This window comes from Amphiura filiformis, chromosome 9 (genome assembly GCF_039555335.1).
Source record: "Amphiura filiformis chromosome 9, Afil_fr2py, whole genome shotgun sequence".
NCBI lineage: Eukaryota > Metazoa > Echinodermata > Ophiuroidea > Amphilepidida > Amphiuridae > Amphiura > Amphiura filiformis.
This window is the reverse complement of record NC_092636.1, coordinates 32,362,117-32,388,429: the sequence shown is the minus strand read 5'-3', so window position 1 is coordinate 32,388,429 and position 26,313 is coordinate 32,362,117. Positions and strand designations below refer to the sequence as shown.

The 26,313-nt window shown below is 37.4% G+C and overlaps 1 protein-coding gene across 1 annotated transcript in view; it reads right to left on the bottom strand.

Annotated features, from left to right (window-relative positions):
* The window catches only part of LOC140160884 (alpha-1,3-mannosyl-glycoprotein 4-beta-N-acetylglucosaminyltransferase B-like), a 142,415-nt gene that overhangs the window by 72,961 nt on the left and 43,141 nt on the right, over positions 1 to 26,313 (bottom strand). Inside the window, 1 exon segment of the mRNA XM_072184216.1 lies at positions 803 to 936. Within this exon segment, the coding sequence (XP_072040317.1) occupies positions 803 to 936 (134 nt within the window).

Below are 26,313 nucleotides of genomic sequence, written 5' to 3'. Positions count from 1 at the left end.
TGAAAATCTTGACTGAAAATTGTATTAATATGGGTTTATTACTCAGAAAATCAAAATTACAAATGAGAAATATGTAATAATGACTTAGGCACTTTGGTTATGAGGGTAACGATATGCAGACTGCACGTAGTCCTATATTATTAAAATATGCAAATTAAAGATAAACTAAGTGAAAAAAAGATGTCTTGTGTGGTGGGTAATTAACAAATTGCAATTATCTTTTGCTCACTAATTGTTTGGCTACTAAAACAACATGATGATAAATCATACTTAAAATGAAAACATAAATTTGTGGCTTTTATTCCCCACCCCCAAAATGTGTATATTTCTGTAGTTCAAACAATATATTGTGCCCATTAAAAATTTTACCATTTGTTCAAACAACATAATGTGCCTATTAAAAAGTTTTCTCTTCTATAACTAACTTTTTGTTTCTGATTTAAAAGCTTCTGACAAATGGAATACCTCTTCTTTGTTTAACCTAATAAGTAATATTCTTTTGAATAAAATCTGCTTCAGTTCTAATAGAGATTTTCTGACAATTTGCCAATTTATTTTATTTATTTATTTATTGACTTATAACATTAAGCCAAAGCCAGACTAAGCCCAATAGTGCTCAGAGGCTACTAAATTAAAAAGGATGCCATCCGGATATGACGGGACAGGGATATGGGAAGAGGTCCAATTTTAGATGCAGGAGGAAAACCGGAGCACCCGAAGAAAAACCTGTGAGGACGAGGATGGATCGGCAACCAAACTCACATGTGGTACCCGCGGGGAATTGAACTCTGGCCAATCTTACCTCTGCAATGAACACCACAATAAGACAGTCCATCTTTTCATCCTGAGACAATCCATCTACTAGTGACTTGAGTGTGTCCATCAGGTAGCTCTCGATATCACGTTTGATGGTTGGTATTCCGATTACGATGGAAACTGAAAGATACAAACAAGAAATCACATAAAATACTGTTAATTTTTTGACATTATTTAGGCATTATATAATATACATGTAGGTGATCTTCTGAAAATTTGAAAAAAATTGAAAGTGATGTTGAAGCACAGACTCCGCTTAGTACGTACCTCACCCTTCCCCACTCAACTCAATCTTTCAATGTCGGAGGGTCTCACAGACCTGTCGACAACATGACTTTGTCCAACATTGAATTGGAGGAGCGGGGGCAGAGATACACCAAATGACAGGCAAAGTGTGCCAACCTTTTTTCCAGGATTGTCTGGTCTGAGATGGTATGAAACATGCTATCAAAAAGTAGGTTTTTGGGAATAATTTTGGAACCCCTACTTAGATTTTGATAAAACTTTCCATAAAATCTAAATCCTCTGGTCCATTATTATACCAAATGGTTTAAATTGTTTGATTACTAGCATAAGGTATGTTCACTTTTAATATGCAAAACATGCTGATTTGAAGTGTGTTGGACAGCCTATAATAATTACATGCATATGATGGAATTGTGTTGTAATAGCTATTATTATACCTCATAAATATTCATGAGCAAATCATGCCACTTTATTGGTCAATCACAAATAACAAGGCCTATTTCACTGTGCGATTGGTTCCATCAAGTATCAACATGACAACCCCATAGCCTAGGTTTGGTGTAATTAAACAAATACTACAGATGCATAGTAATAGGCCATAATGCTTTCATCTTCAGTAGATAGCTAAAAACTGCTGTCTTGTCTGAGCCTTCATATAATTTCAAAACTACAAAAGCCTGCTTGCAGATGCATGGTGTGCCTGGGTGTGGGGGTGGGTGTGCGAGTGCAGGGGTGTGTGGGTTGGTGCAATTGTCTGGCATGTTTATAGTGTTTGTATGCATACCTGCCCATGCCTGTGTGTCAAGGAGGGAGGTTGTAATTTGTAAGTGGATGAATGTGCACGATTGGTTGTGCCGAAAATTATACCGTAATTGCGACCAAGTGTCTTGCTAAAATATTCATATATTATAAGTGTAACACTACAACAGTCTTAGTGTGCCAACTTTTTTTCCAGGATTGTAGATCCCAGAGGGCATAGAACAGTCTAGGGCATACAACAGCCTACTCAGCAATACATGCACTTCACACTTACTTTACGATAAACATAGAACATAAATGATAGCCTCTCCAGACAATTCTAGGGAATTAAAAAGTCATGACTATAATGTATCCAAACTAAATACCACAGTAACAATCCACACAAATTGCAGTGGCACCAGCAGATTTTCAACATGGGGGTGGGGGGTGTCTGACAAAGACAAATTTAGTTGATGACCTGGTTAGGGGGTAGGTGCCCAAGAGGGGTTCCCCCTCTGAATCAGAAAATGTAGCAAAATAGGTCAAGAATGGCAAATTTCCTGTATAGACAGTTTTTTACTTCATCTGGACTTATTGGCCCCTTATTGGGGAGGGGGTAAGAGTATTTGAGCCCCAGCACCCAAATTATATAGACATACACATATACTCCACACACATGCCTGTAAGCGCTTCTAAATGAGGACATACTAAGTAAAAAGCACTGTACTATCCAACTGAGGACACACATTCCTGCAGTGAATCGATATACTGTGGACAAACACACAGTATGAGATGGTATACAAATATTAACTGTCTATGAGTGTGATGGTCGAAATATTTATCATGAGGTGAAAGATGGATTGTTCCATTCCACAAGCCGGAATGGAACAATACATCTTTCACGGAGTGATTATATTTTGACCATTACACAAATTTAAGACAGTTAATATTTGTTTTATATCACTCGTACATAAATTCTATTACTAAAATATTATTTAAGGTAGGAAATACATTTTTTCATCAACATAACACCATGTTTTGCCGTGATATACTTCAATATTTTGGGGTCCACCCCATAACTAAATCGGTGAGTCTAAGAGTCAGCGCGCGGCTTGGTGCAGGCGCACTACGGCGCAGCACTATGATGGTAAAAGCTATCACACGGAGAGGCTGATGGTAAAAATGATAAATAGTAATCAACCAATGAACTGTCTAGAATTTATGTATGAGTGATATAATACTATCTATGGGGGTATATGGGGCACACCCCATACTGCCAAGAGAGGACATTCTCTAAATAGCATTTTTACATCATTTCTGTCATCCTGCACCTATCGACAGACTGTGAATAGTCTATGTTTAGGTTTGTGTTCATGGTTGGAGGTGTGTTTACACCACAAATTGCCTCGTTTGGCGATGAACACCTATGCCTCCACCTTCTTGCAAAATTATCCATTTTTGTTATTTTCAGACACTTTAGGCTGACTGCCCCCACCCCACCCCCACATTTCAAGCCAGATTGGCTCCAATGCTCCCACCCACTGGATGTAAGAAAATGCAGCACTGTGCAAAAAACTAAGTCTACTAAAAGATAACCTCATCCTCCTTTACACAATCCTAAAAGCCTTACGATCTTAAACTTAACTTTCATTCCCAGGAAATGAGATTGAATCTTAAACCACATGATCCAAGTGTTGTAGTACAGTAGACATATAACATATAGTGACATATAATACCTGTGTTTTATACTCTGTGTGCTAGCCATAGGCTTCAACAGTTATGAGATATTCACTCAAAATATCTTAAGAACATCTGAACCAATACTAGGCTTGTTTGTACTCATTTCAATGCATCTTTCATGCTGATTCCAAATGTGGTCATGAAAATTTGAATTGTTAAAAATTTGAACCTTGTCGTCTGCAGTCGACACCGGCATGAAGAGAATTAAACCAGCTCACGTTGGCTGAGCCCCACAGCAGATGCTGCACATCAACAAATACCCACATGTTCCTCAGGTGTATAATACCTTTTGGACATACTTTGATCCAAATTTTTCCTTTTCTCCTCATAAAATGCTTTCATTTTCATCAAACTCTATGTATTACAAACTTCAAGGCTTCTGTATAGTACCAAATCTTGCCTCAAAATGTAATATCGACAAAGTCAGTGCCAAAAGTGGGTTTAGTGCAATAGCTGCCCTGTGAACATTTGGCAATTTACACACAGTATATTGTATTCAGCTACTCACTTCCCTGGCTACACATGGCAGCTATTGCACTTACCCACTTCTGGCACTGAGCAGTCAGTTCATTTATTTTAAATATCTGTCCCCAAAAGTTAGAAAAACATCTTTTACCTAGTTAGCCAGAAGGTGTCAAACACAAAGCAATATATTTTTATTCATTTTTGGTAGTTTTTATTAAAAGAAAATGATAACCTCTAAGGTTTAGATACCATTCCTAGTTTATATTAAGTTTGCCTGAAGGAAGCAAGCAAACAAAATTGTTTCAAATATAAATTACCATAATAATTTTACTCTTCACAACTTAATTTTGCAGAAAAAAAATGTGAAATGATTTTTTTTAAAGTTTATACAAAATTATGTTATGGGGCAATCACCTGTAAACTATAAACATATATCAAAATATTGGTATTAGATCAAAATAATTTTGCAAAACATCCTTTGGTAAAGTCTCAAGGCATTTATCTTTTGTATGACAGTCACAAACATACATGTATGTAACCTTGCACTTGAAACATCAATTTTACACCCAATGAAAACAGCCTCTGGGTGCTTTACAAAACATAGCAACCTGCAATCTCAGTGACAAATTTGTTTACACCTACATTCCATTTATACTATATTGCACCAGAAATGTCATATTTTTAATAATTTTTTGAAATTATTAATTAGCTTAGACAATAATTCTCAGATGGATGATAAGCTCTGGTCCAAAAATGGGGATGAGTTTCTGTTGTTGTTGTGGGCCGGGGGGTTATATTGTGTGGTTTTTTTTAAAATAAAACTCTGCATCCTGGTCAGCGCTATGTAGAAACATCTTTTAAGAAGGAGTTCCCAAAAACAGATTATGCTATATTGGGAACTCCTTGCACCCAAACTGCAGCATTCAATAGCTTCTATAATTCATTTGCAATATTGGGAACTCCTTGCCACAAAACTGCAGCATTCAGTGGTGCAAAGACCTTCCCACCCACTCTGTAACAATAATTATTTTTCCATTTTTTTATTTTTTCACCTATTTCATGATGATCAGTGATGCCGTCAACTGTAATGCAAGCCAGGTTCGTTAGTGTTGTGTTACCAATCTCATCTCAATGAGTACTTGAGTACCACCAATCACTAATCATTATCTTCAACTTGAGAAGCTTCTTGAGTGATGGGAGAGTAGTATGGATTTCCCTAGCCAATGGCCTGGTTGGCTAGACCACAGAGATTAGGGTACTCATCCTGTTGCCTGTATGGCTGAAACACCAGGTAAAGTACTTGCATTAGGTGTACAAGAGATGTGTTCACATTGTCGGTTGTACGCCCGGCGGAACTTGGTCGGCGCAAGTTGCTAGGAGTAGCGGTAGGCGCTGCCAGGAGTAATGACAGTGTGAACGATGGTCAGCGTAAGTTCCACCAAGCATACGTCTGACGACTTACTCCTGACAAAAGTCAGGAGTAGCGAGCTGGGTGTAATCTCAGCCAGGCGTAAGTTGCAATGTGAACACTGCTACGCCTGGCACCTGGGGTAAGTTTGACCTTTATTGGGTCGGAACTTAAGAAATTACATATCACATGGCTGAAAAAGGTCAAGGAAACACCAGGAGTGGTAGCTGATGTTTATGCAGACCAGAAGTGAATGCTTGGTGGAACTGGTCGGCGTAGTGCTAGGAGTAGGCTAGGTGTGGAAATGCGGTAGGAGTAGGGAAAATATGTGTGGAATTGTTATCAATGTTAGTGTAAGTTTACGCTGGGTGTAACTCAAAATGTGAACATGACAAATATCACAGATCCTGACAAGATCTAGGTTAATTCACCAGGTGAGATATTAAGGTTATTAATTATTTTAAACTGTTGTGATTTGGTAGTTCACAGCATCTTACGAATGGTAGTGAGCTTTGGCAAAAACTCCATTGCTCAATTCATAGCGAGCGTGTAGAAGAATTAAAATATCACAGATATACTTTTATAAGTGCTGCGGTTCTTGAGTTACGTTGTAAAGAGGGCTGAAACAACAACACTTTTGTAAAATGTACATAACTAATTAACAACAATAAATTAAGCAAGTTTGCAAAGTATACGATTTGTAGAATGAACTTTTGCAAAACATCAAGGTGTTAATTTTCAATAATATATTGATCTAGATAATGAAAATCGATTTTTTTGGTTGCTTCGACCAACAATACCTCGTCTACCCTTAAAGGTCCGTAACTCGATCGACATTGTTGATGAGTTTTTGGTATCATATAATCGATCATATTTTTCTCATTATTACCATCCTGAAATTTGATGTTCCAACTCGATATATTTCCACAGAAATCGCAAAAAAAAACCCAGTCAAACTGTGGTTACCACCAGGCTTCCCGTTAGTGTGCGTCATTGCGTCCAGACGCGTATTTTACAAATTTGGACGCAAATTCACATGGCTAATCAAGTATTTTGCGTCCATGTGGACGCAGACAAAACTTCGAAATTTAATCATTAATTGATGATAAAAATAAGACATTTTATTCTTTTATATTTTTAAGATAATAAAAGCCCCAAAATTTTGACCCACCTGCTTAGAATTGTAGTAAATTCTGCAATATTTGTAAATGCAACGTCAGGAAATCGTGCACTTTTTGCAAGCTTTCCGTACGATCGTTGTTTGATGGGAAAGTCCCCATTGATGCTTTGTTTACAAAGCTTGCTGGAGTGATGACATGCGGCTACCGTGCAGTTGCTGTTTATTTAATTATTTATCACAAGCTGACAATATTCAGTTTTTAATGTTTTAAGTTTATTTTCTCATAAATAATCTATGTTTCCTTTATTAGTATTATTGTTACGATGAATAAAAGCAATTTTAAAGACAAAATCCAAATGATAATCTTTTTTGTATTATTTGTGGTAGCGTGTTTTAGCTTTTATATCATCAACAACACGTTTTAAAATTAAAGAAACCCGGAAATAAAAGTACGAAAATTTGCGAATGTTTTTGCAGCTGTTTCTGACCACGTTTCCGACCAAAACTGACACAGAAATGAGAAAAATTATCATAGCGACTGGAGATGGAATATCATGGCAAAAATGCACTTTTATTTTATTTTAACAATCAACATTTGATGAAGTGTAGACCGAGTGCAGGTGCGTGTTTTAGCAACAAGGGCTGCCGTTCTGACCATGAAATTCCGTGGCGTTTCCCAGTATGATTGATCGTGAATTTCAGATGGCCGCACAAAAATATGTCTGGACGCAAGTTTTTTCAACCTTGTCAGCAAACTTGCGTCACACATGACGCACATTTTTAAATCCTTAACGGGAACCCTGGTTACCACTTTATCGAAATTTCCACTTGTTTACAATTTGAGAGCATGCAGAGCGTAAACATGGAAGTGGGGTTCTGATTGGCTGAATCAATCGTCTGACAATCATAGCAACAGACCGATAATCTGACTGGCCAATCATGCGTCAAATCGTTGGTCTGTGCAGATCGGCGTCCTTGATGTGAACACAAAGCTCCGTGTATGTCGCTCATTAACAGGGCGCTTGTGTCAATCTGAGCTGATTTAAACAACCAATTGAAAGCCTTGTTTGAAGTCGTTCTGGATGATGTCATGGGAAAAGTATTAGCCAATCAAAAAACTTGTTCATTATCATTGGCAGACTGTTTGTGTAGAGGGAGTGGAACCAAACTGGCTGCTGTGGAGACTACATTAAACTGACATGTCTTGAGCAATTGTCTGTATTGACTTGGATGCATACAAGATGCTGTTCTTCAATCATGAATTATCAGGTTAATGAAAAATAAACTAAGGTATCGCATGCCTGGTCAAACATTCCCACATTAACGGCTAATGACTTCCTTCAATTTATTTGGATAATCCAGTTCTACATGCGGCATGAACCTCCAGAATAAGCTCATGTAAAATAAATGTATTCTTTCTTTTCAAGTTTAAGTAAACACATTAACTCTCTCCACGTGGGTGTCGACTGCAGACAACAAGTTTCAAATTGTTTTATAAAAATTAAACAATTTCAGAATTGTAAATTTACATGACCATATTTGAAATCAGCATGTAAAATGCATTAAAATGAGTACAAACAAGCCTAGTATTGGTTCAGTAGTTCTTGAGATACCCCTTGATATTTTGAAGAGAATATCTCAACACTTTTATGGTAAAACCTATGGCTAGCATGCAGAGCATTAAAGCGTGAAGCAACTCATGAATATCAAATGAAAAGAACTTGGATTTCGATGTAAAATTGCAAATGAATTATGCAGAAAGTAAATAAATACAAGTTAGCTTGGTCTAAGTTAGCTTTTACGATATGACCTTAGGTAGGTGGTTGTAGTTATTCTCTTGTTTTCCAGAGTGAAAGCTCTTTTGCTTAATCCTGTGCTTTTAAAAAGAATAATATTGATAAAAATAAATATAATTCAGTTTTACAAAGCGCAGTAAAAGTAAAACTCATTTTACCCATGCTGAGAAAAGGGATGATTCCATTGGTCCAGGTCGGGCAGTTGTTGTTATTGTTGGCAGGGACCATGAACCAATGGGAGTCGCCGTCTGGTGATGACATTGGGGCGCTATCATGTTTTGATTATCATTGTTGATTAGCAATCAAACAAGCAACATCGGGAAAATTTTCCCACCCACCACTCCCTTTATATATAAGGGTATGTTGTTGGTGAAAAATATTTAATATTATATCAATAGAGTATTGGTAAACCCATGCAAGGAAGAAAAAGTTTTGAAGGTAATAGTTAAATGAAAAGATATATGTAACTTTATGGAAAAGTTAGTAAGATTGCATACAAAAGAGTTATAGAAAGACAAAACAAAATTAATAGAGTGATGAATTGTCAATTATGTTTTATTAGCATGATATCGTTAAATTTTCCTCAACTTTTTCGAAGCATAGGAGCACATGTGAGAAGGAAATCGTTTACAGTAAGAGTTATTTGCAAGATAATAGTTAAATATGTTATATCCAATAGGAGTATCTTAGAGGGAGAAGCTTCCACAGATCTACAAGCAAAATGGAAATATGGTCGGGTTTATATCTTAATTAATTAGCTTATTTAATTATAATTTAATTATCTCAGGTGCCATAGGTATTTGAGAGAAAGCTTTCATAGATCTTCAAAGATAATGATATCTTCAAAGATAAAAGGTGTCGCGATATAATAAGGTTATAATTGTGCAAATGTATGTTGCCTTATTTCTTTACTACATGTATCTCCATAGTTAATTGGAGACTTGGGTTTGAGATATTCTTTTCTTGAATTACAATGATATTAGTGCTGTAATCGATTGTCGTAAGTATCGATAGTCGGAAAATACATAGACTTCCGACATGTCGAAACACTCAATGTCAGTATCGATACACAAACGACATGGCACACATGCTTAGATTATCTCAAATCAGGTCTCAAATTACCGTCAAATACTCAAATTACCGTCTCCCAATTCCAAGGTGAGCTTTACATCTAGAATACATGCATCGTGTTGTCTTCACGATCTCCAGCACCTCCAATATTGGTAAACTCAAATCCGTGTTTCAAACTGTGTGAGTATCGATAATAGTATCGACATGTCGGATGTTTGCCTCCCGACATATCGATACCCAGAAAGCTTATCGATTACAGCACTAAATGATATATATGCACATTATACGAGTATTTCACAGTAATCCTTTATCCATTGTAACTTCCAGGTCACATATATGCCTGGTAGGAATCCAGGGATATTCACCCTCTGAGCTCTTGAATTGTATGCACCAGTAGTTTATATACCTTTTGTGGGTCTCAGCCATGATATTATATGTTAATCAATGATTCGTGAGTCTTACACTCGGGAATTCAAGTCCTAGGGAAGTTGGGTCTCCTGGATGGGACAGGTTTTGATTTTGTTTCGAAAAGCTAACTCCTACAGTCAGCGTCGCTGTAGCAGTGGTCCCGATAGTGACGTCGAGGTCAATGGTTCAAATTGGAACACTTTACTACGGTCTTACGCTGTTGTAAAGGGAAATCAGATGGCGGCCGTCGTGATCCAGTTGTTTCAATAGCTTTCAATTATGGTTTCTCTAGATGAGAATATATTTTGTTTGTACCGGTATATAAATGGGTTCCGGCTGAGATCAGAGGTAATTGGTGTTGATTCGGAAACAAAATTCCAAGTGCATAATAAATGGTGACTTGTTTGATTGCCATCATGATTAGCAAAATCGTGTCATTGTCCTTTTTCGTTTTCTCTGTCTAAGGGTAATCAAGCATACAGTTGCAAAAACAACAACATTTACTTGCTGACATCGTATATATCATAGAATTCCATACAAGCATACCTCTAAATGAGAATTTTGTTTGTTTCACAAAATGCTCTTACAATAATACATGTATGTGCATTAATTTAAATTGACATTTAAATTATTATACAGTAAATGGTGTGAAAAATGCTGGTCTAAAAATAAATAAGCCTATGCATAAACAAATAATATATAGTGTATTAATTGAATTTTTTCTGCTGGTGCTTGCAAAAAGTGGAATTCATGAAGCATACCTCGAAATGAGTATTTAGTTTGTTTTTGACGAAACAGATGAAAGGCTCTTACAATAATACATATTTGTGCATTAATTTAAATTAACATTTAAATTATATAGTAAATGGTGTGAAAAATGCTGGTCTAACAATAAACAAGCCTATGCATAAACAAATAATATAGTGTAGTAATTGATTTTTTTCTGCTGGTGCTGTAAAATGCTTGCTACAATTATCAGCGACCGAGAGACAAACAGGGGCTCTGTTAATATTTAAACAGTAGGCAGATTTTTGGTGATTTTGAAAAATTGAGAAAGATGATATTTTGTTTGGCTTATAAATGGCAAGATTCAGTAACATCATGGATTGATAAGGGGGCAAATAATTTTTGGCAGGCGAGAGGGGGAAGCGATTTTTGGCGAGCCGTTCGGGGGGCTCATAATTATTGCACAGCCCCTAATAATATATATGCAGTTGGGGCAGTGCCTACATTAGTTGTGCTTTGCATAATGCGTGACTGGCACACACTTATGTGAATTGTTGTGACTTTATTGATGCACAAAGTAACAAAAACCAAATAATTTTGGCCATTTATAAGTTAAGCGAAATATAGTACCCCTCTGCACCCCTGATTTCTGAACATAAAGTGGTCTATGGGCAATCCACAGTATGGTACACAAAATGGTGTATATCTGCAATAATGTGTGTGCAGTTTTGTAGCCGTCACAACTCACACATCAATCAGACAGACAACTGATTATGGAATTCAAAATATCAGAACAAAAATCATAAATAAATGTTGACATTTATATAGTGCCTTTCACATGTATCAAAGCGCTTTACATTTACATCATTATGATCATTAGAATATGTCAGCTGCCATACAATGCCCAAGGCATGCTCATACCTTTGGGCGGCACTCAACATGCTCAATGGACATATTCCTAACAGCTCCCCATTTCACCCCTGGTTAGAGGGCATCTCGACTGCTCAGTGCCAGAAGTGGGTAAGCATGGTAAGTGCAATAGCTGCCCTGCTCAGTGCCAGAAGTGGGTTAAGTGCAATAGCTGCCCTGTGAACATTTGGCAACTTACACATGGCAGCTACACATGTTACTTGTTAGCTACTGCCAGGGGTGCAAATTGTGATTCTTCCTCAGGAGCAAGGTTTTTAGGCTCAAGATTTCCTCAATCATACCATGCATAAAATAGCTAAAATAGCTTTATTCTTGCCTTTAAAAGATGAGAATGTTACTCGTAACATAGCGTGTATTTTTAGAGCGACTGTATGTTAGGTCTTCTAGCATCCAAAAAAGGCTTTATGATGACAATGTGCGCACATAGCGCGCAAAAATTTGGTATTTTACACTAGTTTGGGGTCAATTTTGGTCGGACAGAGGCTCCTTTCCCTTTTATTTTCCTTTACCCCCATTCCTCTTGTATTTTTTGTCAGAGGAGCACAATTTGTTTAGTGTTTTATGGTTCTTCTTTTTAAATTTCCTCAATATTTTCCAGTTTGTCCTCTTCTCAGTGTATTGATACACTGAATTCCTCATGACTTTTGTTCCCATAAAATCCTCATTGCTGCCTCTCTATAAATTTCCTCAGATATGATTGCCGCCTCTCTAAATTTCCTCAGATATGAGCCCTGTTTCCACCTGTCTTCATCCAACTTCTTTTCTTCCTGTTAAATTACATTGAACACCTCCTATGGTGATGAATTGTAAATTTCCTCATATCCCATTTCTATATTCTAACACCAACACCTTCTTCTTTTTTGCTCTTATTTCTTAACAATAATGTGAATATCTCCAACCAAATTTTGCACAACCAGTATAAGATATCCTCTCTTCCATTCAGTAGCTTCACTTCCTCACAGCCCTCCCCTATTATCTTGTACCTCACTCCTCTTCTTTTTCTTTCCTCTTTTCCCACTTCCTCTTCTCTTTTCTTTTCTTAATTCTCTCTCCCTCCTTTTTTCTCTCTTTCTTTTTTCTTCCCATGGCATTATTTCCTCAATTTTGACTCTCATTTCCTAGGAGCGGTGCTCCCTGCTCCCGCACAATTTGCATCCCTGGCTACTGCTTTTACCCACTTCTAGCACTGAGCAGTGATTCTGTATGCAATACAGGAACGTAATCAAACTAAATCATGGGAGGCAGGGGTAAACTGCCACTCCCCCTCCTAAAATATACATTCAGGTAAAATCCGGATGGAATGAAAGAAAAAGAAAATTAAACCAGCCCTTTTTGGACTCAACTTCCCTTTCAACCGAGACATAATTTTCCAATGACCAGCCTTTCTTCCCTTCACACAACCAGGCTGGTTATGCCCTGATGAAATAGTTTTATTATCACAAAGCATAGATCTATCTAACCCAGTTTTGAAGCAAACATCCCAATAAGAGTAAAGACAGCACTTGGTTGTCTGTCCAAGCATCATTGTCTATCTATGGCACAGGAACTATGTCATTCAAATATTTCCTTTGATCACATCTATGTTTGCCTCTACATCAACGTCCTTGCTCTACTTTATTTCCTCCAGTATCAGAACTACTTTCATAGACTATAAACAGTCTGTACTAACTTTTATATGCACAATTTTACATGGAAGGGTAGAAAACAAACCTAGCGTGGTTTGGACTTTGAGATCAAATGAAACATGTTGACACACTAAATCACGTTTGGTTTATTACACCAACCCCCCCCCCCACATCCTAATACTTGTAAACACAGGCAACCGCGGATGTACACGTCTAATGCTGGTTTCATACTTTCCTGCCACTTGCCGCTTTGAAGATGATTTTATTTCACTGCACAGTCGCACCAGAAATGCTAGCGGTGACCGATATATCGATCACTCCCCTGCATTGCCGCCGCGGCAGCACCGCTGGGAGTTGAATTCAAATCAACTTGGTGCTGTGACGTATGAGAACAAAATATCCGGTAACTGCGGACTCATGTTTATATGCTTTAACGTACAATTTGGGCCAACTGGACACATCCTGGTAATCGGGAATGACCGCAGTTCCTGTGTGTCCGCATTTCCACAGTGGTTTTTCATGTGAATGTCCCCAGTTGGAGTGGTTACAAACGCCCCTACTCGTATTCACCATAAACCGAGGACATCAGCTACCTCAGTATCAGTATGGTGATTTTACACCTGAATCTGAGGACACACACATTTAACAATCACCATACCATGGACTTCCTTCAGGGGTGTGAGTGACCTCTATTGAAAAAAGAGGAACTTTGTTCAAAAAAGAGGAAAAAAGAGAAAAAGCACAGAAATATGCTCAAAATGGGCTGAAAATGAAAGAAAATGCTAAAATTTTGCCTCAAAGGAATTTCCAAAAAAGAGGAATTCAGCATAAAAGAGGAGATTTCACACCCCTGTTCCTAACACTGGCTTGACATTTCACAAGAGAGAGAGAACAGGTATGCCCATAAATGAGGTCCATTTTTTAAATACAGCCTTATCTGCATATTTATGTACATCGCCCTCTATTGAGCAGCGTGTTTGCTAGTACTGAGGATGTTTTTATTCATGAGTGTGTCCACAGTTCAGTGATAATCAACGCATCTCAACCCACACACATACCCTCACCCCAATCCAGCACACACCCACACACTTTTGATTTTTCACATGCTACAAAATATGCAAACAAAACATTTTTTAACGGTTATTTAAGGGATCTAGAATGAGCGTTTATGGCGTTTCGACAGTATTTTTTGTGGGACATGAGAGCACCTCAGACGTATCGAATTGCATTCTGAATACAAAGCATGTCTTTCTGATATCAAATAATTTTCATTTTTAGAAATTCACGATATAATACAAATTTTATAACAAATTATTAAAATTTGATATTTTTTCAAATTTTTGATATATAACAGTCCTCGAAATAAATTTTATAAATCTAATGATATATTCTTAAAGTATATGTAGCTGGGAGGAAAAGCCGATGATCAATTGAAAATTTTGACCTTTTATATTGAAGATATGGATTTTTTTCCCAAAAAGACCTTTTTTTTTTGGTGTTTTGGGAAAAAATCCATATCTTCAATACAAAAGGTCAAAATTTTCAATTGATCATCGGCTTTTCATTCCACCTACATACACTTTAAGTATAAATCATCAGATTTATAAAGTTTACTTCAAGTACTGTTAAATATCAAAAATGTCAATTTTTAATGATTTGCCATAAAATGTGTATTACATTGCGAATTTCAAAAAATCAAATTTATTTGATATCAGAAGGACATTCTTCATATTCAGAATGCAATTCGATATGTCTGATGTGCTCTAATGTCCCACAATAAATACTGTCCAAACGTTCATACCCCTTCCCTTAAACAATTAATATACCATTTTTATTATAATAAAAATTTCAATTTATTTCATCACACAATAAGATCTGAACAAAAAGCACCAACATGTGCATATTTATGCAAACCAGGTGTTGTTTTTATAGATAATTGGCAGATTATAAACCGGTGTACTGACTAAAATTGGCTGTGCATTCACAGCACTGACAGTCAAATCATGTCTACTGAAGATAGCAAATATGTGACACTGGCTAAGTACAAAAGCAATGTACAATATAAATCTTACTTGCCTCCCCCCTAAAAAAAGGTTTGCTGGCCCTCCAGAGAATATAGTTCACCTCAAGTGTGAGATAAAATTTTCTTGTGGCTAACTTGCAATGTAAGGTCAAGTTTCTACAGATGTGTCAAACTTATTATGAATTCCGGTTGAGAAAACCTATCTACTTATCTAATTTGCAATGTGTTTACATTGAAATGTCCTGATTGGATCAAGTGAATCAGATTAAAAATATTAGGATCAAGTAGATGTTTAACTTCCATTGCATACAGAACCTCAAAGATTCATTTGCCCACGAAACGTAACAATTTGTTCAATACCCTTGACTATTTGAGCACAAAGCAGCTTTTAAAACCAATAACAACAAGTCTACCTTTTTATCTCCTTTTTCTTATCACACATACAGAGCCTGTAGCACATTATTGTTCACATCTCATTTTCAATGTCCGTGAATACACGCAAATGGGCCGGCATGTGAACAAAAAGCAGTTAACAGGTTTGGGTGACCGTTTTGTGTGCTAACAGTTGGACACACCCACCCACCATCTGTTCCACAATACCGCAATACCAATACAAGTGATAACTCATCACACATGTGACAGTTCTGTACAACTACTGACATTAATAATAAGTTGAAATGCAGTTACCATTAGCTGATGGGTTTTCAAGTTGAAATCATGCCTGAATGGAACATTTTTCATTGTATTTAAAGCTAACAGAACCCATGAGATTTTAATTTGACACTTGCAATTTTTAACTTCTTTGATATATATGTGCAGAATGACTTTTTCATAATAATATTACATTGAGTATCAAAATTCATACATTGCAACATGGCATAATGGGTAAAATGAAATTTTAGAAACCCGATCATATATCCCCTTATTTATTTACATTGCGATAACAATATTAAACAGACTAGTAAGAGTTTTCTCTCCCGAGTATCAAATGATTATATTTTCATAAAGAGACCTTACGTTTTTCTTAGATTAAGTTTTATGCTTGAAAGCAATTTTGGGTCATTATATAGCAAGTAGAATCAAATTAAATACTGATGAAATGTTATTATATCATATAGATCCATCCCAGGTTCAATGCTCGTTCCATTAGCATAGCCATCTAGATGCAATATATATAAATACATTATAGGTTACAGCTACTCAATAGGAGACTTAGACCCGCCAATACCTGATGACACGGTTCCGTAAATCCTATAACGCACATATATAACCTCAGGATGACTTGATATATTGGGTATCAAACATCATACGCTACAACGTGGTCGTGGCATTCATTTTCATGATACTGATTGACACCGGTCATTGAACCAAGGCATAATAAGGCGATAAGGCGAGACTGTTTCGGCTCATATGATTTTCTTTGCTTCGCTCCATCTTCAAAAACTCACTAGAGAATTTAAATAATACATTTTATCTTAAAGGACTACACTAGAGCATACAGATACACTGGCGTGAATTTTCACTTGAGCGTTATGTTATACTTTTGAACTTCCTTTCAAAATATGACCAACTATACATGTATGTCTCTCAAAGTTGATACAAAATATTCCCTTTTTTATGCAAATTGTTCATAAATTTCAGGTTTCCCGAATGCTCTATTTCATGCAGAAAACATCACAAACAACAGGGACTGTGTTTTGAGGAGGGCGAGAGCAATCCCTCTCTACTGCTCTCCTTAAATCTGATATAGGAGAGTGATTTTTAGCTCTCCTTAGTTCACCATTCTCTCCTTACATTCTACTGTAAACAGCTCTCCTTGAAGGCTCCAGAAGAGCTATTTAATGCTCTCCTGCAAATTCCAAAAGACAGTCCCTGAAATATATCAAGTTAGCATCTGTGCATGGGCTAATTTGGGCTTCACCGGAATTTGTTAATTTGTTGTTGTCTCTGTCCCTCCCCACCCGTCCCCCATTCAGGTAGGGATATTGTGACTGCTAACCAGTAACCATTTCCAAACTTTGTGCCAAATGAATGAAAGCTATTTACCTTTTTCTTACAAAGGTCACAGCTTTGAACATGGTAGAGGAAACATGAGATACACCTCGATGCAATAGAAAAACTGCATATTACTAGGAGATCATAACAAGCATCTCATGTGTTATTCCTTTAATGTTTGATCCTCTTCATTCTTGAGCAAAACACTTGCTTTAATGTGAATCTAGTATCTTACTTATAAGAAACCTGTTTAATTGACAAAGAGCCTAGTACTTAACAAAACCTAAATGAACAGGTTAACAGAACCTTAACATGGCCTATTTTATGCTCTTTTAGCTATCTTTCTCATTTCCTGTCTTCCTTCCTGTGTTCCAAAGTACTTAAACGAACTTCTAATCAACTGGCTACTGTCATACCCAATTTAATGTATACATGAGACTTGCCGTTGCCTCTCTTCTAGTTCAATTTCAGTATATAAAGTGCCATGGATTCGACCAAGCAATGAACAATAGAATGAAAAAAAGTTGTATCACAACTAATAGTATGTAGTTAACGCTGTTCACTGTTTAATAAAAAGAAGGAAAAACAAAAACAAAGAAGATTACTCTAATAATGGATGTCTTTATAAATCTGAGTAGTATCTGCTTGTGTGCACAGTGATTTTCATCACCTGTTCCAGTGTACTTTTGTACTGTTTTCCTGGTACTTCTATAGGTTTTGGAATTGGCAATTTTTGGCCATCAAACTTTGCCTGTTTTTGTGCTTACATTGGTTGTTTGGTTCATCATGTCTGCTTCTGTGCACAGTGATTTTCATCACTTGTTAAAGTGCACTTTTGTATTTCCATTGATCCCTGTTGTTTTGAAGGTTACTTTTGTGGGCATTGGAATTGATAACTTTTGGCCATCAAACTGTACCTACTTCTATGTCTACTTGTTTTTGTCCCCCATCTGTGTGCCGTCTAGTCTGTATTTTACTTGTTTCCCCACATCAAGTTATTTTAAGGTATCAATAACAACAGCATCCCAAAGAATCACAACAACAGACTGTTTTATCTCCAAGGACCGATGTAAATAATTGATGATTCAGTTGATGATATTCAAGTGAGGAAATTGTGCATGTCAACTTTAAGACATACATATCTCAGTACCATGTCCATCATTTGACTCCTAGATGAGAGACGTTGACAACATGGCAATTCTTACACCTCGCGCAGTCAGTGCCTCTATACTGGGTTATTCCAGTTGAAATCCATACCCCCTATGGAAGACATGGCCTTTGATCTTCCACACAGGGGGTGTAGATTTCAAATGGAGTCACCCATTCAGGTACACCAGAGTGTGGTAGATTAAGGTCATGTCTTCTATAGAGGGTGTATGGATTTCAACTTGAATAATCCATGTATTCTGCATCTGCATTTTTACTCTCTTTACGGGTCCACACCACAAATATATGCATTCCTGTATACTGTGTAAAATGGCAGCTATTCATGTGTAAAATCTCAGCTATAAAGTGACTGGCTGTGTTACATTACACATAAGGACTGCTCAGTGCCAGAACTTGGTAAGTGCAACAGCTGCCATGTGTAGCTATCTGCTATGTGTAGATGAGTACAATATATTGTGTGTAAATTGCCAAATGTTCACAGGGCAGCTATTGGACTTACCCACTTCTGGCATTGAGCGGCCGAGAAAGACAATTGAAACTAGAATGAATTGTTTCATGTTGCCTTCTCAAGAAAATCAATGATATAGACTTAACCATGTTAACATGCACACCAGCTCATTGCGGTGTTATGCCATCCGTAGCCTGCGTAATACGTGCACAGGAGATACTATAGGTTTTGTCTCTTGTTAACAGTAAGAATGCTGTACACAGCAATGCAGACTTCCAAAGGCTGTTATACACAGAATACAACACTCTAATTTTACACTGCAGCTAGCCTATTGATTTTTGTACAAATGTATAAGAGGAACAAGTTCACTGCAGCAAATTGGAATTGGAAAAGTTTTCATTCTTGAGATATAATTCTGTGTACATTTTCAACTGAACAACTAATTTGCTTTGTACCACATTGCTCGGAAATATATAGCTTTTGTAACAAATCATTTATTTTTCAAAGACAACAAAGTCAATCCTCACCCACTCCCTCATTTCCCATGTTTCTTTCCAAATCAGTTCCTTAACCCTAATGCTAAATGTGGGTTTTGGCTATCAGAAAGGGAAAAAGGAACAAGAAAGGAGAGAAGATGAACAAATAAGTTACTTGGCATCCCAAGGATTCGAACCTTAGACCCCTTCCTTGGATACCAAGCACATGATCACCGACCGGTAGACACAGGGGGTTTGCGTATATATGACTAAGGCTGATTGCATCATAACATCACATGGAATGCATGCATGCGCAGTGGTTTTCTTTGTAGGATTTTGTAAACTTTTATAGAGTTAGGGTTAAGAACCTCATTTTGCTCTGTATCAATTCTACACCCAACACACCACCAAAATGAAGGTTGAGTCCGCTTTCCCTCAGATGTGATGACTGACAGAGTGCTAAATACCATTTGAATGAAATTTATCTTAGATATTGGAGAGTATGCATGCGTGCGCTTTAATCAGGTGACCCTATTCACGCTACCGATGAACCAGAATTTGATTAAGACTCATTTTCTTAATTCCAAGGGTTGGAATTAACATAAATTGAATCCAAATCGGATATTTACGCAGTGTTGAACCTGTGAGAGGAATAATAAATAGGAATTATAGCAAAGGTACTAATATGTTGAAATGCGCATTATGAGGTCGGTATACATTACCATTGTATGAACTTCAGATGACTTAGCTGAATGGAGAGCCTACATATATAATAACAGAAATCATTGCCAATGTTAATGTGTAGTGAAGCTTATCTCAAGACTCAAGTTGAACTTGATCTGTTGAGGAGGTCACAGAAGGTAAGGGAAAACATACTACAATTACGGTAATACGAAAAACATTTCAAATAACTATTCCTCAAATTTTCTCATACAAATTTTGGAATCACATAAAACTTGCATTGTGATTATTTGTAACCATTCTCATACTGTGGCAGCATGTTTAAATTCTGTGGATGATGCGGTTGTAGTCTGATAAAAAAAAAGGGTGACAACAAGATTTGGGGCAAATTTGAATTAGTCTCCTTCTGAATCGGCTTGCCGTACCTTCATCACCTAACAAATCAGTTTGTATTGAAAACATAACACAAAGGAGTGACAAGCTGTCTGGGACAGAGACTAACTGTTCTAAATCTCTGTGTGGGCATATACTATGGAGTGATGTAGGCCTGAGTACATCTGACATATTGACTTGAACAGAGTTTGAAATGCATACTTATACTATGATCAGCTTGTGATAGGCAAGAGTTGTTTGGTTTTTGTTACTGCGTGTATCAATAAAGTTCCAACTTACGCCTGCGTAAATTCACAAATGTTTCGTTTAAGGAACTAAAATTGGGCTAAAGGATAAGTTATGGAGCTATGAAAATTCCAAATTTTCCTTGGGTTCTTACTCAAATAGGGTTAAAGAACTGCAGCATGGTCCCTCATTGGTGGTCTTTGGAACTGCCATGGACCCTAACAAAGGGTTCCATTAACTGCCACACCTCTCTGTACCACCTTCAGATGAGTGCCCCTCCCCTGGGTTATTAATACAGGAGAGGTGTAGTTAATAGTATAGGCCTATACATACTTCTAGTCTAGTGGCCCCTTGACAAGGGAATAACAACTTGAGGGGCTTACCACGTACTCATCCAATATCATATTGAAACATTATATGGCTATTTCTAATTCCACAACATTATTTGTGTAGATTTCTTAAGGATAGGAAGCTCAAAATGGTTGTAGTCATAATACATGAATGTATATTTGTAATGTGGAACGCAATGACAGATTTGATTTCCTGGTTTGAGATTTACACATCTCTACTACTTTTATGTGCTTTTTAGATCAAGTGTTTCTATTCCTAATATCCCATTCTTAGTGGCTGTGACTTCGCTCAGAGGATGATTTAAGGAAGCCCCATCATGCACTGCAAATGTGTTATCACCAGAGTTTCAACTGCCACTTTACTTTTCAAATCCCATTGAATTCTGTGCAAAAGATGTTGTTTAAGAATTGTGCGTGTGTCATTATTACTTAGTCGATTTCAGATCTAAAGTGATGTATGCATGAAGGATAATTCACACCTTCTGTAGGTAACATAAAATGTGAAATCGACCAGCATTGGGAATGAGTTTTTATTGTAAATATATCAGTCCAAATTCAGATTTAACCATGTTAAATCAATGCAATGTGCGCGCGCAGTGGTGTCATGTTCACTCACACAGCTGTGCTAACCGCAAGTCAACACAGTGGCTTGGTGGGAAGTGCTTAAATCATCCTCTGGACTTCGCTTGAAAATGCTGAATTTCATTAGGCGTGTTTCTACTGAGCAAGTGGTTGTGGGTGAATTCGAGCTAATACAGGGTTATGCGAGGACTACATCTATGAGGTAATGGCCCCAATAGAAACAGATTGAGTGAAGGTGAATTCAGGGTGATGCCAGTAACCTCACCTTCAACTGTTAACCACCTTTTGAGGTGGTTAATACCTGGTAACATATTAACATTCTCAGAAGAAACCGTTTGGGTGAATATCTGGTGTGTGACACAGGAAATTAGCCTACAACATACAACATTAACCCTAACCGTTCCAAGTACTAGTACTTAATATATGCACTGGCCGTGCATGCATCCCACATGATGTGATGACGCAATCACCAAAGTGATATATAGGCACGCTTTCATTGGCCAGGCCAGCGAAAGACCTGTGGCTAAGTGTTGCCAACCTTAGTACTTAAATACAAAAATTCATATCAATTCATTCATAACCATTAAATTGGACATATTTCTGGCCTACTATTTTACTGGGATTATGATGAAAAACTACAAACTTTCTTCTGATGACAAAATCTATTTTATCAGTGTCTATTGTCTTGTATTTATACAATGCCTTTCACATGTATCAAAGTGCTTTACATTTATTCTGCATGTTCTGCTGTTGTTAGAATATTAGCGTGTTTATACTGAGCGTACGGCTTTTTGACCCGCTATTTTCCGGGCACAAAATACCGATCATAATTCGGCCACCGTTACCCAGCTTGTTTCTACTGAGACCAGAAAGCCGTGTCTCGCATACGATGCACGGCATTTTTTCTTGTAAACCGAAGTACGGAAAACAGATTTCAACGAGCGCAAGGCATGACGGTTGTATCCTAAATTTAAATGTCTACGTATGGCAGCTCATGGCATAGGACCTAATCACAATTTAGTGTTTTCGTTAATCCAAATTGCATTAATTTACCAATGGATCTAGTAATTGGCCATTATGATAATTAATTTACAGCCAAAATATAACCAACTCATTAACTATAAAGAAGTAGGCCTATACTATGTAAAGTCATATCCACTTTACTTTATCAAGTTCATGCGAGTCACACATGTGGCCAGTGTATATAATATCAGAAAGAATGAACTTACTACATTATAGGCCTATATGCCCCTACTAAAATACAAATAGAATATAAATCGCGTTATTTTTGCAACACGGATGACCTCGACCCGGCAACCGATCACACGGCTCGTTTCTACTGAGCGGGTTACACGCTTTGACCCGGCATGATCCACCTCAAGAGGTGGATCACGAAACGCGAGCACATGATCCGGCATGACACGGCAACCGATTACCCAGATCGTTTCTACTGGGCTTGTTACCCGCCATGACCCGGCACGGCACGGCATGGCACGGAATTTGGCCCTCAGTAGAAACACGCAGTATGTCAGTTGCCATAAAATGCCCAAGGCATGCTCATACCTTTGGGTGACACTCAAATGGACAATATTCATAACAGCTCCCAATTTCACCCCTGTGTAGAAAGGGGCAAGTACGGTAAAGCACCTTGCCCAAAAGCACAATACGATGGTACCGCTGGGGCTCGAAGTCGCAATCCACCAATTGCAAGACAGAGCATGTACCGCTGCACCGTAGTGCATTCAATAGTGGTAATAATCAGTCTATATAACTATCCTCATTGCAGCTTAAGGTCAGCCGAAAGGTTTTTCATGTGCTTGATTTCAGAGGGGCGTAAGTTCATAACAGAAACAGCCATGCAGAAAATGAACAAGCGTACCGGGAGGTATAAGCCTACTTTAATAATTATAATAGAATATCGATCCACGGTCAAGACATGAAACTTGGCTCAGCTCGTGCCTGGAGCTCGTTATGCGGGGGCACAAGCCGTTTTCGGCAATTTTCATGAGGATTTTATAAATTTTTAAATCGATTGGGGGCAATTCCTCTGGCCCCTATGCCCGCCTCATGAAGATACGCCACCGTCTAGAAAATGTGTTGATATTAAATTTATAGAGCCTTGATATCTTTGATGAAAGAAATAAATAACATCAACAACAACATCACAAAGCAATTATTATTTGTAAATCGAATTTGGGAATATTCAACAAGACAGACTTAGCAGGCCTACAAATTTCTGAATTATATAAAGTGAAAAACAATCAATCACTGTAGTCAGCGAATCAATCAAATATACAAAAACTATAAAAGAAAGGAGCAAGAAAGAATAAAGAAATAGTAAATAAAAAAGAAAGAAAGAAAAGAAAGAAAGAAAGAAAGAAAGAAAGAAAGAAAGAAAGAAAGAAAGAAAGAAAGAAAGAAAGAAAGAAAGAAAGAAAGAAAGAAAGAAAAAAAAAAAAAAGGAAGGAAGAAAGAAAGAAAGAAAGAAAAAAGAGAAAGAAAGAAAGAAAGAAAGAAAGAAAAAAAGAAATGAAAAAAAGAAAAGGAGAAAGAAAAGAGGGAAGAACAGAAGTAAAAATGAGAAAAGAGGAAAAAAAACGAAATTTCAGCCACACGGGGACTCGAACCCACAAAAATTTAATCATAATAGATTCAAAGTCCAACGCTCTATCCGCTCGGCCACACATCACCTTACGCAATTGATTGGCAAAAGGGATATATAATTATAATTTGACGCAATGACGTGATTACAATTGCGTCCGCATAATGGCTCTTAGAATAAACATGCATGTCGCCGCTGAAATTTTGGACAAACCAGATGGAGAAAAACCTCGTTTTTTGCAAAACTAGCTTCAATTTGGAGTGAAAATCAAATGGAATAGCAATTGGCAGAATGTTGAGAAATAATGTAGGTATTCAGATGTCTAAATTAACGTCCGTAATCAAGATATGGATAATTTCACAAACCAGCTTTTTCTCAAGCAAATTCTCCAAAATTCCCCCCAAAAACGGGCTTTTAAAATTTAATCGGTACTGTATTTGGTTCTTCCCCATGGCAACATTATTTCTTTGATCGATTTGTAGTACAATCTGAAAAAGAAGAAAACAATCACTCGGGGGGAATTTATACGGGGCATACATTTGTAAAAAAACGTCATGGAACGTGTTTTTGATCTTGTGAACATGGTGCGTAAAAATGCTTTTTAACGAAGGATTTTCAAATTTATTCTAAAAATTTGTATATAACACACACAAAAATGTTAAGCTACATCCAATGCACCAACATTTCACTCGCTGCGACATTTGATTACTGAGAAAACACTTAATTATTTGAAACTTTTAAACTAATTCACACAAGCAAAATGAAAACTCACTCAGAAATTTTCGTGACTCATCCGAGTTCACTTCTTCAGCTGTTGTGACTGCTGGTGGCGTTAAGCGGTACTGGAGTCACGTGATCGATCTTGTGATATCGATCTATGTGACTCCAGAAGCCTTCCGTAGGTCTTGGGGAGGTGGTGGCGGCCTCTGTCTTGGTTGAGGTCTGGGTTGTTGGTAGCTATGTAAATAGACTCCTTCACCCCTCTTTGATACCATCTTTGTTCAGTGTCCAGAATATTGACCTCCTTGGGGTCAAATGAGTGTTTGTGAGATTTCATGTGTGCACCGACGGGGGAGGACTCACGCTTGTGCTCGGAAATGCGTTTACTTAGTGCTCTTTCATTGTTTTAGAGAACAACTTTATACGTCTTTTATACGTTTTTTATATGTTTCTTCGTGTAACCTTAATGCAAACTTTCTCTGTTTTTGCCTTGCTAAGTTAAGACCTATAGCTGTTTTTGCCTTGCTAAATTAAGACCTATAGAAAAATGTTTTAAGTATACATTTATAAACAAGCTCAGTTGGGCTTAACCACCTGAGCACTACCTGCCGATCTAACATTGCCTCTGATTGGTCAATTACATGATATCTTTACTTTAATCACCAATCAGAATGGAGCTTTGCAAATAATTCACCCCAATTTTTTTGCATGGTGAAATAATTCTAACAATGTTGCTGATTGGTCCAATTGATAATGAAAACTTCTTTTTGGCCAATCAGCATGTAGTTTTCATGGGCCTAACCCTAACCCCCTAAGGGCTTTTCGGCGACAGTGAAGGGAAAGAAGGAAAGAATAAAGAGAGAAAAGAAGGAAAGAAGTGGTTGGCTCTGGGTGGGATTCGAACCCGAGACCCCTCGCATGCCAAGCACTCGGTCGGCGCCACTTTGTGGGTCTTGGGCTTCGCTGGCCAGCGAACCCGCGCCTGTATATGACCTAGGGTGATCGCGTCATCACACCACGTGGGATGCATGCACGAACAGCGCATATATCAAATAGTATTTTGTAGTATTCAGGCGGGTTAGGGTTAAACAATAGGATCATGACTGTCCTGAATGTCATGAACCCACAATTAATTCTATCTAGAATGCAGATTGAATATGACATTGCTGTGTCCGCTGGGTTATGTTAAGTTCAAAGTCAATGTCCTGACACATTATGACTATGTGAAAGGTTTCCTCTGAATAAAGATATATGTTGCTTTCCTCAAGAACACTTTTATCATCATCATGTTTAGAAACTTTCTTGGAAATCTGTGCAAGTCACTTTTAAGTGACTTTTAAGTGACTTGCATAGATTGATGGTCCCTTTTAAAGTCATTACAGGGACAATCGGATAGGTTTTTGTACAAAAGATTTTGCCTACCTGCTCCATCAAATTATCAACAAGTCAATAGATCCATTTAATCATAACAGCTCTTGCTTTCATACAACATTAGCCTTTTCAAAGTACGGCATACACAATAGGAGGGCTGTCTTCAATCTAGGTAGAACCCGGCAAATTCA